The sequence below is a fragment of the Oncorhynchus gorbuscha genome, linkage group LG17 (assembly GCF_021184085.1).
Source record: "Oncorhynchus gorbuscha isolate QuinsamMale2020 ecotype Even-year linkage group LG17, OgorEven_v1.0, whole genome shotgun sequence".
NCBI classification, from domain to species: Eukaryota; Metazoa; Chordata; class Actinopteri; order Salmoniformes; family Salmonidae; genus Oncorhynchus; species Oncorhynchus gorbuscha.
Genome location: NC_060189.1, coordinates 30,024,298 through 30,039,868, shown reverse-complemented (window position 1 = coordinate 30,039,868; position 15,571 = coordinate 30,024,298). Strand labels below are relative to the sequence as shown.

The following is a 15,571-nucleotide window of genomic DNA, read 5'->3' as shown; positions in this document are numbered from 1 at the left end:
TGTCTGTCTGTCTGTGTGTGTGTGTCTGTCTGTGTGTGTGTGTCTGTCTGTGTGTGTCTGTCTCTGTCTGTCTCTGTCTGTGTGTGTGTGTGTGTGTCTGTCTCTGTCTCTGTGTGTGTGTCTGTCTCTGTGTGTGTCGGTCTGTGTGTGTGTCGGTCTGTGTGTGTGTGTCGGTCTGTGTGTGTGTGTCGGTCTGTGTGTGTGTGTGGTCTGTGTGTGTGTGTGTGTGTGTGTGTGTGTGTGTGTGTGTGTGTGTCGGTCTGTGTGTGTGTGTGTGTGTCGGTCTGTGTGTGTGTGTGTGTGTCGGTCTGTGTGTGTGTGTGTGTGTGTGTGTCGGTCTGTGTGTGTGTGTGTGTGTGTCGGTCTGTGTGTGTGTGTGTGTGTGTCGGTCTGTGTGTGTGTGTGTGTGTCGGTCTGTGTGTGTGTGTGTGTGTCGGTCTGTGTGTGTGTGTGTGTGTGGTCTGTGTGTGTGTGTGTGTGTGTCGGTGTGTGTGTGTGTGTGTGTGTCGGTCTGTGTGTGTGTGTGTGGTGTGTGGTCTGTGTGTGTGTGTGTGTGTGTGTCGGTGTGTGTGTCGGTGTGTGTGTGTCGGTGTGTGTGTGTCGGTGTGTGTGTGTCGGTGTGTGTGTGTCGGTGTGTCGGTGTGTGTGTGTGTGTGTGTCGGTGTGTGTGTGTCGGTGTGTCGGTGTGTGTCTGTCTCTGTGTGTCTCTGTCTGTGTGTGTCTGTCTCTGTCTGTGTGTGTGTGTGTGTCTGTCTCTGTGTGTGTGTGTGTCTGTCTCTGTGTGTGTGTGTCTGTCTGTGTGTGTGTGTCTGTCTGTCTGTCTGTGTGTGTGTGTGTGTCTGTCTCTGTCTGTGTGTGTGTGTCTGTCTCTGTCTGTGTGTGTGTCTCTGTCTCAGGGTTTCCGTTAGGAAAATGTGGCGCCAGACATTTGATTGGCAGCGTTTTAATTTACCAGACCCATATGCATCTGATTAGGGCGTCTACCCACAGTGCTCAGAATGACAAATCAGGATTAGATTATGGTGATACATTTGAACAGAACATACAGCGCCGTGCGTCGTCCTTACGGAGTTCTGATGCACACTTTGAAGCTGGGTTGGGCGGTATCCAGATCCATTTCTGTGCCATACCATTTCTGTGCCATACCATTTCTGTGCCATACCATTTCTGTGCCATACCATTTCTGTGCCATACCATTTCTGTGCCATACCATTTCTGTGCCATACCATTTCTGTGCCATACCGGGGTATAAAAAGGGGAGGGGGGCTATTTCTGGGGGGAAGCAGAGATCTTGACCCAGGCGAGGATTGAATGTCTCTGCTTTAACCAAGAAGCTTGCAAGTTAACAACACCAATGTATAGCTGGAGCTCTGTGCTGGATATCATGTATTTGACATCTTATATTTCTTATAGTTGTCTATATGTTATAAGCAGTGGCGTAGCCCGCAGACCTTGCACAGTTTATGGTATAAACGGTATATCGGCCAATAATACTTTGAATATGTTAGAATAACTGTCCACATTTACTTTTCCTTAGTCAGAAAGATGAGTAATGAACAGCAAAATCAATCTACTTTCCCTCATAGTATTCTATTGGTCAGCTTGTCATTCTGTGCAAGAAGGAAATGGCCTGTTCCAAACAGACTCTGGGACAGTTGTGGGACGATAGATCCCAAATTCATACAACCAATACATTAACAACAAACACAACTTAAAAATCAATGAGGCTGATGCAACAGAGCGGAACGTTTAGGTTAAAATGTTGATAAACGATCATTTCTTCACATTATAAGCGCACCAACGCACACAAGCAGTAGGCTAGGCACAAATGTTCATTCCCTAATGCCATGAGCAGGAAAACACTTTGTCAAAAGAGCACCTCCGATGTTAGCAGTTTCATGTGCCTGATAAGAAAATAGCTGTTAGAAATCTAGGAAGAGGAGAGATCTAAAGATGTAGTCTATTACTGGACAATGACAGAATGTTGATTTGAAAACCAATAGAACATGAGAGAAATAAGCTTCTGGTCTATGGTGGGATTTTGCCGAGGCTACTTTGAAGCGAGGAAAGACTTGCCTCATCATATGAAGTAAAACGTTCCGGTTTTAAGAAATGAAGTATATATTTTTGAAATGCATACTCCCTCCAGCTCATTGCCAAGTGGTGTGTGAAGCGCTGAAGCGTATTTGCCTATGTACTTAAATGGCGAATGGGAAGCACGCTTCAATTACCAGATGCGAAATAAAATAGTATCTCTTTTTAATCGTGGCCATCTCTAAACTGTTTTTAACACGTGAATGCGTTGTTCAAGCTTGGTTCACCCCAGCAGCCACGAACAGGCTGTTTGAGTAGCTGTATTCGCAGCTACATGACAGAGCTGTATCTGTATGCTGTGCACGTGATAAGGTGCATCACGACTAACAAAAATGCACTAGGCAATTTAATTATGCAAATGAACCTGTAGACCGATCAGCATGACCGGTCAAATGTTTTTCCATCAACTGGTATTTCCGTCAATGAATAGGCTAAAACGCATGATTTCACAATGGGATTGGTTTCTTCTTCTCCAGGACAAGTGGCCTGCGGCAATTAGATTTATCGGCTTTTCATATTTTTTAGGGGGGCAAAAACCGGCTATTACTGGCTAAGGGAAACTCTGGTGTGTGTGTGTGTGTGCTGAATCTGCCCATTGTTGGTTAAATGAGGAGCATGTGTCTGTGGTGTGTGTGTGTGTGTGTGTGTGTGTGTGTGTGTGTGTGTGTGTGTGTGTGTGTGTGTGTGTGTGTGTGTGTGTGTGTGTGTGTGTGTGTGTGTGTGTGTGTGTGTGTGTGTGTGTGTGTGTGTGTGTGTGTGTTGTGTGTCACATGAGCTCCTCTCCTCTCTGTTTTCCTATTACCACTTTTAGGCGCCTCAAGGAAATGTAGCACATCTCATAAATACTCACCCCCACTTAAGCACTCTTGTCCCGAGACCAGAGGGGTAGTGGCCCCCACCACATATATATACACACACATCAAGAGATCAGAGGGGTGAATTGGATTCTGGAGAGGCAATAGTGTCCAAAAGTGTGGTGAATGCCTGTCACAGCTGTTCAAACATCCCCCTCCCCCATCACACACTCCAGCTCAAGGCACTCCATTGGGCACTAGCAACAGGGGACCTAGCCAACAGCGATCTATCCCCCTGTCTCTTTGGCGTGGCTCATTTGCTAAAGTACATTTTATGTTAATACAAGTGAGTGCCCCTGCTCTGTACGCACACTTGCAATGGGCCATAAAATGAAAATGCTTCCCCTTATTCATGTACATGTACCCCAGGTTGGGAACCACTGGACTACACTGTATATGGTTTTAGCCTCACTTCATTATTCAATAGATCACTGATGGGAGCTAGAGAAGATTGAAGTCACTGGTCATTGGAAAAGGTTAACATTAGATGGATTACATTAGCATGTCTGTGTATTTACCAGTACGTTACATTCTCAGTGTCTTTCACTCAGCCCTGATTCTACAGTAGTTCAACTGAGGACCTTTTTAACTCTTTAATTTTCCTAAACGCTAGAACCGCTAAGGCAGTAATTTTGACTGCTCATTAATTAAAAAACATATGAATCTGCCATTTTTAAAGTCATTCCTCCCTCCCGGGCTTTTCCTAAATAAGTCTATATACTGTAACATGCTGCTGGTGGTAGAATCTTAATATCACTAACGGAACTGGAGTTATAACCAGTTTTATGGTGGCATGTCTTTTTTAAATGCCCCCCCCCCCCCATTGCTCATCTTCCTGACAGTTGGGTCTGGTCCGCTCCTTCTCCCGACAGTGTAATGGGCCGTGCCCAGTTGATAATCACTCAGATAATTGCCTCAACTGAACCTAAACTATACCGAAACTCATTTCACACGCGTAAGAACCAATGAAATGACGTGAAGTATGATGAGGGAGAATGGGTGAGTTGATGAAGGGAAGCAAACAATGCAAAATGATGTAATCACCAGTTGTCATGAAGAACAGAGTGGGCCATTGTATTGGTATATTTGAAATGTTTATCTTTCCACCAAACCCAAGCAGTTTTATCAGTCTACTTGGCGTACACAGTGAGAGCTTGCCATTGTAAATTACCCACCAAGACCACGATGAATGGATGCACATGCTGCGTTTGCGCTGCTATAAGATCTGAATGAGAACTCTGGAGAGGAAGAAATGAATCATGACATTTCTGATTATTCTCCTGATTTAACCTACAGCTCCGAGGCCTACAACAGTGCACACTGAGCAAGTGCCCGTGCCACTACCAAATGAAACGGTGAGACGGGAGAGAGGAAAGGACTGCACCATTTCTAGATGGAACAAGCCAGTGACAATGCTATGTGACAATTTATCAGCACAAAATGTCATCACTGAGACAGCAGGCCCTTCATCTCAACAAAACACATCAGCAATGTATGGGATACTTTTCTTTAGAGAAACCATGTCACAGGATCGCTTCAGAGATGATGCTTTAGCTCCATTTTGATGACAGACAAATTCGCCACGGTATCTGATATATACGACTATTTTGGGCTGCTGTCATATTGACACTTAATATTTATTATAATGCCATTATAAATCCGCTTTTGTGCTGATTTTCACTATCAAGCACACTTGGTGCTTTAAAAGATGTTTAGACGACTGCTGTTTTCATCGATTGACCACGTGCCTTGCTGACTGCGTGCCTTGCTGACTGCGTGCCTTGCTGACCGTGTGCCTTGCTGACCGCGCCTTAGACCTTCATAAACCCAACTAAATTATTTTTTTAGCGATAGCGTATATGAAATGTATTAATTACACTGTTAGAATGTTGCAGTCAGAATGACTGCTCATTAGCTTGTAGAGGTGGGGCCCTCGAGGCCCAGTGGTTTTAGTGTTAAGGGGCAGAGGACTGTGCCACAGCAACATACCCCTTCCCTTTTTTCTTTCCCTCTTTCCTTCCCATTTTCCTTGCTCTCAGCCACATGCCAGTCCTGGGCCGTTACACTCAAACTGAGGCGATGGGCAGAGGCAGCTGTTGCCATGGTTACTGAGATATCTGGAGTTTGGGCACATTAGATCACATTTGTATTAAGCAGTGACATGAGACAGACGGGCACAACTACTGGATACGCCACACGCAAGCACACACACACTGATGGCTGCGCTGATGGGTGGATATGTGTGCCTTACTGCATGTCTGTATCCGAGGGAGTGTCTCTGGGCTTCACACTGGGACCCAGAGTATTTCCTGGTCAGATCACATAGTTTGGAAAATCTCCTGGCCTTAGTCATATTAACGGGCTCCATATCAGTCCATCCAGGTCAGGGGAAACCGAAACGGTACATTGTTTTGATGAGATTCCATGGCTAGCTGTCTAGCAGAGGAGGGGAAGGGGGAGAGATGCCTCTCAGACTCCACTCTGTGTGTCACACCAACCACCGCTTGGGCACAGATTTAATATACACACACAATGGTTTACATTACCCTAAAGGACGGATGATCTCTGGGTACTAAAAGAGTTTGACTTTAGTGTGGAAATAAATTTGTATTACGAACATAAACACTTTTGTAATCATCTCACTTTCTCCCCTATGTAATATAGGCCCATTTTAAACGAGTAGGGGGAACACATTCTCATACACTAGGAAATTGTTTTTTTGTATTTGTAATAGTATTTTGTTTAATTTCCTCTGTGTGCAAAACGTGTTATCTAACCTGCCCTCCCCTCCCTCCCTCCCTCTAGAATCTGGGTGAGGCAGAGTACTGTGTGGCTCTGTTCATGTACATGCGTCTGCTGGGTTACCCTGCCGACAGGATCAGCATCCTCACCACCTACAATGGACAGAAACACCTCATCAGAGACGTCATCAACCAGCGCTGTGCTGGGAACCCCTTCTTTGGACAGCCCAACAAGGTACGGTCTCATATATTTATATGTGCGCAGAATGACAGAAATCACATTTAGATTATGGTAATTCATCTTAACAGAACATGCAACTCAGAGGAAACTTTGAAGATGTTAGAATAACTGTCCACATTTACTTTTCCTCAGACAAGATGAGGAACGAATAACAAAATCACTATCCTATCTACTCTCCCCCATAGTAGAGAAGTTGACCTATTCTATTGGTCAGCTTGTCCGTGCGGGAAAGAAATGGCCTATTCCAAACAGATTCTGGGTCTGTTGTGGGACGATAGATCCCAAATTCATACAATACATTTGGGGAAAAAACACATAAAGAACGAGGCTGATTCAACGGATCAGAACATTAACTTAAAATGTTGATAAACTATTTCTTCACATTATAAACTAAGCAATGCGCACAAGGAAGTAGACTACGCATAAATGTAAGTTCAATAATGCAATTAGCGGGAGAACACCGTTGTCAAAAGTGCACTACACATGCCAGCAGTTTCATGTTACAGAGATGAAATGATCCCTTATCAATCTTGATAGATGGGCCATCTAAAGATGCAGCAACTAGCATGGGTTGCTAATATGAATGGGATTGTTCCTTTGGCTCCTGAACAATGAAGCAGTTGTTTTGAATACAATAGAACATGAGAGAAATGGGCTAATTCTTTCAATGGCATATGGACATCTTTAAAGAGTAATTGCCTCCACATTTATAGAAACTGATTTTGACTAGGCTACTTTGAAGCAAGGTAAGACAAAATATTAAGTAAAGTATTCAGATTTCACACAATTAGGTATGTTTTCAAAATGCGTACCGCCTCCAGCTCATTGCAAAGTCGTGTGACGCGCTGATGTATGCCTACCGTTGGCTATGCACTTGAATGGGAAGTGCGCTTCAATTACCAGTTTAAAAAATAAAATGGTAGCTATTTTTTTATCGTGGTCATCAAAACAATTTTAACAATTTTATTTTTTTAAGTCAAGGGATCTGAATACTTTCCCGAATGCACTGTACATGACTCTAAGCATGATGGGATGTTAATTTCATAATGAACTTTAGAACCACACATGTGTGGATGCACCTGCTTTCAATATACTTCATCCCTAAAGTGTTTCCCTTATTTAGTCAGTTAACTGAAACTGTCACTGATTAGCCAGATAGTGTTCCAACCAGGGCTGAAGCCATCCCTTGTTAGAGGTGAATGATGAACATCAGCATTGTTGTGCTACGCACCTCAAGGCCCTGGGTTTGAATAGTTCTGTATTCCACTGTGGACCACAGTACACAGTGAGCCTTAGGAACTGTTCACATACATATGCATCAGGAGCAAATTTAACATATCTCACATTTTTAGCATACTATGCATTTATAAGGACTTGTTGTAGTTACTGGGGAAATGTTAAAGTGCTCTCGTATATTTATTTTTAAATAAAATATTTAAGCTAGGCGAGTCACTTGAGAACAAATGATTATTTACATTGACTGCCTACACCGGCTTAACCCGGACTTTAGAAGGGTGACGAATAGATATTTTTATGAACACTAAAGCCGTTTGCTGTGTTTAACCTGCTATTTTAACTGGGTGACGGGGTCATTTGATTAATGCACACAATCACATTAATGCAAACTCGATTTAGAGCGATCACACTCATACATCCATAGGCAGGTCAGGGCTAATTTAGATTGACATGGATAGAACACGTAACACAAGCGATAAGGTTAATCAGTCCACCTAGTTATTCACTGCGACGCTGTGGAGGGAGGGATGAATGGAGAGGGAGAATGACAGAGGGATGGATGTTAGGAGCCTGCACTCCCCTTCTCTCCCGGTGGGTTCATTTTCTGAAGGCAGTGCTAGGGCTCTGCTACACACAGGGACACTCATACAGATGGACTCAAGAGTTTGGACGACGGTGTCATAGAGAGATTGTTATAATTCTCTACCACTGCCACCTCCTGTGTTTGTCGCTGACCTCTCATTACCCCCAGATTAGCCCTGGGAACACTCAACCAAGTGTAAGATGGGACAATTCGGCATGGGCAATTCCCCAGAAATAGTTTCACGGAGAGTCTGATTTTTTTGCTTTAAAATGTATGTCAAACAAAAAACATTGGTTGCTTAATTAATCAACCATACAACTATATGTACAATAACTACTTTTAACCATTTCCACAGAACAATTTACAACAACAAAAAAGCATCTACTTGAAGAACAGTACAGTTGCAAAGTTTAACAATGATAGTTTGTTTGTTGATGTCATCATTCTGTTACCAAACTTTGCATCTGCACTGTTCAAGTAAATGTCTTTTTTGGTCAAATGTTCCGTGGGAATTGTTAAAGTAGTCCTTGTACATATACGTTGCATGAGTCTGTGTCACCCTGTTACCGTGGAATTCCCTGCTTACGGTCGTCAGTCGCTACCTACAGGCACATGAACAAGAGGGAAGACAGGGAGAGCAGAGCGAGACCAGAGATACAATAATGAATATTTGAATCAGGTGACCCATCTGCTGAGATTCAGAATGACAGTGATGAGAAAGAGAGCTAGTGTCTTTTCTTTCTGGTCGGGTGTCTTCTGTCAGGGATTCTAGTTGTGTGTGTGTGTGTGTGTGTGTGTGTGTGTGTGTGGACACCCTAGAACAGATTCCACTTCCCTTGGATGTGTGCCTGGCTGCTTGCTGTGAAGTCATGACCTTTGCGATTCCCTCCCTGGAAGATTTCACATAAATAACTTAACACAATGCAAAAGCCCCTAGGATATCTATCTAGCCCCCTCTCTCTCTCGCTCTCTCTCCCAGAGCTAAAAATAAAAGGTTTCAGCCTTTACTCTGCGCTGGAAAATATGGTGAAGCATTTTGGCTGAAATTGCACAGCATATTTTCCCCCCTTCAGTTTCCACTAGGCTATGCCATTGGGTGGGTGGGTGTTGTGGGGTAACAGTAGGCCGGTACGTGGGTGGGAGGTCCTGAGAGCGACTGGCCTTAGTGTCTGAACAGACACGTCTCGAAGTCTCACGCTGTTGTAAAAGTGACATGGTTGCTTCTGGTGCTGCACCTGTTCTTTATAGCGACAGGGAGATTTAAATAAATATTGGTCCACTTCCTGGTTTTTCTACATCCCTCTCTCCCTGGCCTTCCTTTCTCCCATAAGGGGACTCGGAGGGGGTTTGGCTTGTGGGACTCCCAAGTCCATGAATAGTGCATTCGACCAAAAGAAAAGGCTGCGATAGGATGATTTATTTAACGCTGTTGCTGTCCTGAAGCTCAACGGCTCTTCTCTTCTCTCTGGCGTATTGATCCACTCAGGAGAATGGAAGAGGCCAGTCTCTTGCTACTGAGATACCCATCTGACATTCTTCACCGCCTAGACCCTTCCAGTCAACATGAATGGTTCACTGGTAAGGCCTTGAACTGTCTGCAATGCGCAAAGTGTAGGTTGATGGATGAGGTGTTTGATCGAGACAGCCTGGGTCTAGCTATATCAACTGAAGTCGGCATTAACTACTTTGGTGAACAGCTCAACCTATTAGATACTGTATGCAACACTATTGCATAAGGCTGACAATAAAGCCTCCCAAAATCAGCTTCTTTCCTCGCTGCAAGGAAAAGGAATTCTTTGAAATGTGCTTCTTATAAGGACAGGATTGCCGGGGATAAAGCAACTCGCCTGACACGCGATTCCTCGGCTTCAGAAATCCTGGCTATTTTCCTCCTATAACAGCCATAAATTGTGTGTGTGTTGTCACCCTGAGTCTGAGAGGGCCAGGTAAGCAGCCTGGGTACTGTAGGTAAATACCCTGGGCTGGGCCCCTCCAAACTGTATTACACCCCCCTGCCCCTCCATGTGGCCCAGCATGATTACAGCAGGAACAACACACAGCATTCCCGCCTCCGTAAGAAGATCCGCTGCTCTCTGGATTTTTAGGAAGGGAGCTCAGCTCTCACACTCGCTCGTAAACATCTGAACTAAATCCAGCCATCCTCAACACACACATGCACTCATATTCACTAATAAACATAAGAAATAAGAACATTATAAAGTAAGCATACAGGGTCAGTTCCAGTACCATATTTACAATGTGCAGGGGGGGTACTGGATCGATAGAGGTAGATAGGTATTGGGTAAGGTGACTAGGCATCAGGATATATGATAAACAGGGCAGCAGCAGTGTATATGATGATTGTATGTGAGTGGGTGTGTAGAGTCAGTATAAATGTATGTGCGTATTATGTGTGAATGAGGAAATGATGGAGTGAGTGTTTTGTATGTGTGTTGGAGTATCCGTGTGCTTAGTGTGTAGGTCCCTGTGACTGCATAGAGACATAAGTAAGAATACAATAGAAAGGTCAACTCAGTCTGTGTAGCCATTTTTGTTAGCTAGCTATTTAGTGGTCTTATGGCATGGGGATAGAAGCTGTTCAGGTGCCTGTTAGTGTCAGACTTGATGCACCGGTACCGCTTGCCATGTTGAAGCAGAGAGCGAACAGTCCATGGCTTGGGTGGTTGGAGTCTTTAATGATTTTCCGGTTTCTTCCTTTCACACCACCTGGTATATAGAGGTCTTTCCTAGCAAGGAGCTTGGCCCAGTGATGTACTGGGCTGTCCACGCCACCCGATGTAGCACCATGCGATCCAGGGCGGTGTTATTGCCATACCAGTTGTGGCTGTACCGGAGGGGACTAGGCACACACCCTTGTGGGGCCCCCGTGTTGTGGGTCAGCGTGGTGGAGTTGATGTTGCCTACCCACACCACCTGGGGTTGGCCCGTCAGTAATTCCAGGTTCCAGTTGCATGTGTTCGGTCCTAAGCTTGGTGACGAGCTTGGAGTTGAATGCTGAGCTGTAGTCAATGAACAGCATTCTCACATAGGCATTCCTCTTATCTAGGGCAGTGTGGAGTGCAATTGAGATTGGGTCGCCTATGGATCTGCTGGGGTGGTATGCAAATTGGACTGGGTCTAGTGTGTCTGAGATTATGGAGTTGAGGTGTGCCATAACCAGCCTTTCAAAGCACTTCAGCTCAGTTGGTAGAGCATGGCGCTTGTAACGCCAGGGTAGTGGGTTCGATCCCCGGGACCACCAATACGTAGAATGTATGCACACATGACTGTAAGTCGCTTTGGATAAAAGCGTCTGCTAAATGGCATATATATACTTCATGATTACAGATGTGAGTGCTACAAGGCAGTAGTCATTGTGACATGAAGCCTTAGAGTTCTTGGGAACAGGAATGATGGTGGACATCTTAAAACGTGGGGATTACAGACTGGGCCAAGTGGAGGTTGAACATTACTGTGGATAAACCTGCCAGCTGTTCAGAGAACGCACCCTGGAATACCATCGGGGCCCGCGGCCTTGCCAGTATTGGCCTGATTTAAAGACGTCTGTGTTAAATAATGGATGTGTGTGTTCCTTTTTAGGTGACGACTGTGGACAGGTTTCAGGGTCAGCAGAATGACTACATCATCCTGTCACTGGTCCGCACCAGAGCTGTGGGACATCTGAGGTAGGCACTTTACCACACAACACACACACACTTTAACACAAGCAGAAATCCACCACACCAGTCACTTTACCCCCCAGAGCAGCTTTTTTAAATGTCTTTTTTTAAGTTCGACTTTTTAAAGAGTCTCTTGGTATGAATAAATGTGGAGTTTTCTGAAAGTTGGTTAGGTCTTTGCAGACTGATTTCTCATGTCACGCACAGGGTGGATAAAGTCAGCTTTTGAGGAGGTAAAAGAAAGGAGAGCGTGCAGCCGCACTAACCATTTTTTGTTAAGTACAGCTGCAGCATTGTGTAAAGATGATTGGGGTGAGAGTATCGAACAAAGAGCAGCTTTACCATCAAAGGCTTTTTGTAAAACAGCCTATTACAGGTTCAGAGAGCCCTGTTGGTAACCACTCGCCTGTGTTAAAGTTGTCTTTTTCTGCCCTTTATCTCAAACTCTTTCTTTCTTACCATCTTTGTCGGTCTCCCTGTCTCTGTCCCTCTCTTACTCTTTTCCTTCCCTTTTCACTACTTTTACTCTACTTTTACTCTTTTTCTCTTACTGTTTCTTTCTCTCCCTCTCTTCCTTTCTCTCTCTCCCTCCCCTCCCCACTCTCTCTGAATTGATACAGAGTGAAAAGACCTTTCATTTCCAGGCTGCTGTGAGATACCGACGAGCCCCTCTTCCTTAATACGCTGCGTATTAAACACCAGGCAAAACATTGCCACAGTATTTTAGCTATCTGTACCAGGCCACGCGCACACATACTCTCCCTCTGCTTGTGATATATAGTGGCGGGTGTGCTGGTGTAATGTGTTTTTATGGATGAAGGCCTACCCCATTGGAGCCGCGACACGGCCGACAGAAATTGAAGTCTCCAAATGAAGCTTTGGCTGGATGAATAAGCCATCCTCTCTTTTGACGCCTCTTCTAGTTTAGCATCAAGTGTATAAATCCAGGGCCAAAAAAACACTTAACTCCCTTTCTCTGTGTGTCTGATAAAGGGGCAGATTGATGGGCTGGTGATGAAGTGGTGCGTGTGGGCCAGGGAGAGTCTCCAGTTTATCATGTTGTCGGCACCCAGTCTCGCCTATCTCCCGTTTAGTCTTGTCTCACACAGGAGATTACACACTTCTGCCTAATTCACATTTCATTCTCTGTCTCTTTTTATATGTGGAGTGGGTTTTAAAACACCTCTATTATGGCCAAGAGGTAGTTATTTACTGAAGGGGAGAGGAAATGCTATATTGTAACTGCAAGACATGAGCGTTTCATCAATGTGACATTGCAAGTGTTCTTTTTGAATGGCAAACTGTACTTTATACTATGATAGACATTAAACCACTGTTGAACATGGCCTTATGAATTCTCAAACGACCACTTCAATAACAACATTGCCTACTTGTCTGTTTTGAATATAGAAATACATCAAGCTAGAGAGGATCTCTGTGACTGTGCTAATTTAATTCATATTTTGGTGGCCTTTCTGAATGGGTGGGAAAGCAGTGATTCATGGGAAATTCCCCCTGCTGTCTCTCCCACGCTGCGGTATTGCCTCGCTTCACTCTGCTCATAGCAACGCGCTGCCACGCAACTGACCGTATGACAAGCTGACCCCTCGATCTGACAGTCTAGGAGAAGCCCTCCCACTGAGAGACACACTGGGAGGGACACATGCATACAGATGCACTGTGACAGGATCACACACACGCATGTACTGGGACACACACACACACACCGGGTCAGACGCAGACACACTCTGACAGGCGCACAACAGCACACATGTGCAGGTATACACAAATGTTCACAGAAACACACATACACACACAAACACCAGAGAGTTGACGTGCAGGGAGACTGACACACCTTCACAGGAACAGACACTCACTGCCCCTCTATGTGGCTGCTTATGTCAAGGAACCACCCAGGTGGGCGTCCCCTACCCCTGCACACAGAGCTGTTTCCCCAGGTGAAGACTGCTTCTGATTGGCTCCTCTCTTGTCAGGCTCTTTGCTGATTGGAGGGCTGCTCTTGTGGTTTGTTTCTGTGGAAGTGATGTGTTTTTAGGTAGCTTTTCCATGGTCCACATTCTTGTGACTTGTTGTTACCTTGTTAACTAAAGAGATTACTACACACAAACACTAGTACGTTCACGCACACGCAAACACACAGTTTAACACAGCACACCATACAAACACACAAGTGTAGATTCATCTCGTGGTCTACTTGTGTTCATTCCACGTCTTGTCTGCTTATGAATGTACGTTTTGTCTGTAGAGCTTTTGCACACGGAGACAAAGATTCTTTTCGAATTCCACCAGAGCTCCTTTAATAAGCCAGAACAATCTCCTCCCTTCCCACGCAAAAGCCTTCACCTCAGCCCATGTTGACAGAAATCAGCCTTAGTGGAGCTGGAGAAGGTATTAGTCAGCTGTTATACAGTCATTTGCTATTTCTACCTGGAACTTGAACTGGAACTACCTGCCGTTGTCTTGGTTGAACTACTGCCTCGCTATGGTCTGAATACAATAGATAAGCCTGCTGTTGTAACATAATTGTTAACCAGCAGCCCATTGTGACCAGTTGGTTCCCTGCTTTTACCCATATAGTCCAGAAGTTGACATTTAGAATGTGATATTGTGCTGCTAATGTGCGCTGTCTTATCATGGCTGCTTAGATAGATGTATGATATATGCCTCATTTATCTATCCCATAATGTCACTGGCTCCTCCCTGGGGACCAGGACTAGCCACTACGGCACGGCTGTATTACAGCCAGGGAAACGGAGAAGATTCCAGACTCCCATCTCCCTCCTGCTAATCCTTTAATTCCACTGGCTGGAAAGAAAGTAGCCCATCTCCTCGCCCCTCTGCCCCTTTCTTTTGTCTGTCGCTCCTCTCGCTGTCTTTTCTCTCCCTCTCGTTCTTTGCCCTCTGTTTTTTCTCCTCTCGCCATCCACCCCTCCGTCTGTATTTTTGTATTTATCCTCACTTTTGCCGCCTTATCTTTCTTTAAAGACTCTCTACTCCTCCTCATCTGTCCCTTTCGCTCCTTTCCAATATTTTTCTCACCCACTTGCTTTGTGAGTGGAAGGGCTGTGTATAATCTTGTGATGTATAGGCTAACTGCGCCAAGTGGTTTAATATGTCATTTCTCTCTCAACCCCCTCCCTCTCTCCACAGGGATGTGAGACGGTTGGTAGTAGCCATGTCCAGGTCCAGACTTGGCCTCTACATCTTTGGACGGGTCAGTCTGTTCCAGAACTGCTTTGAACTGACTCCTGCCTTCAACCAGCTCACTGCCAGACCCATGAAGCTCCACATCAGACCCAATGAATATTACACCCAGGGACAGCCTGTGAGTACACACACTAACACTTGCACAATCACACACAGAGACAAATGAATACACACACGCAAGCTTGAATATGTGTTCATGCACACTCAGGCACATCTACACGCAGAACACTTTGAGTCAAACACTTTCTCACACACAGACATTTCTATGCAGCACCCTCTCCAGCTCCTGCATAGTACATGCCTCTTCATCCCCACTGCAGCCTAATCCTGCCTGTCTGAATTCTCAATGGATGGAGTGATTCCCCCCCCCCCCCCCCCCCCCACCACCACCTCGTTCTATCCAGCCTCTTACCCACTGGCCCAGTCAGTTAACACCATTCAGGTAAAGGACGACTGTGACAGACGGGGGGACAGTCTGTTATTAACCCCCAAATGTCACCAGGCAAAGCCAGTCTACCCCAACCCATACCCCCTCCAGGATAGTGCTAGACGGCGTACACACACACTGACACACACACTGGCACAAGAGCTCCAGTTCCCAGGGGGACAGTTCTTCTAGATACCCACATGTGCCCCCCCTTGACCTGTCCGAAAGAGTCCAGTCCCGGACGCTCCACTTTCTCCTCATCCTCATTTCTCCTCATTTTAAGGGGAAACAGTTTAAGCTCAGCTCACCCACAGACTTTACTGCGCGCCCACTGGTTGAATCAATGTGGAATAGATGTTAACATGACATCTGTGCCTAGTGGGCAGTCTTATTTTGCAATGCGGCAGCTCCCTGCTCCCACCACACACACACACACAGCTCAGTGGACCGCTGCAGTGCCAGCGTAGTACTATGTCTAGGGGGCATT

The 15,571-nt window shown here is 45.3% G+C and overlaps 1 protein-coding gene across 1 annotated transcript in view; it reads left to right on the top strand.

Moving 5' to 3' along the window:
- Positions 1 to 15,571, top strand: part of aqr (aquarius intron-binding spliceosomal factor) — a 63,070-nt gene that overhangs the window by 44,774 nt on the left and 2,725 nt on the right. The window contains exons 31-33 of the mRNA XM_046308357.1: positions 5,754 to 5,924; positions 11,350 to 11,435; positions 14,601 to 14,775. Coding sequence (XP_046164313.1) covers positions 5,754 to 5,924; positions 11,350 to 11,435; positions 14,601 to 14,775 — 432 coding nt within the window. The remainder of the gene's footprint in view (positions 1 to 5,753; positions 5,925 to 11,349; positions 11,436 to 14,600; positions 14,776 to 15,571) is intronic.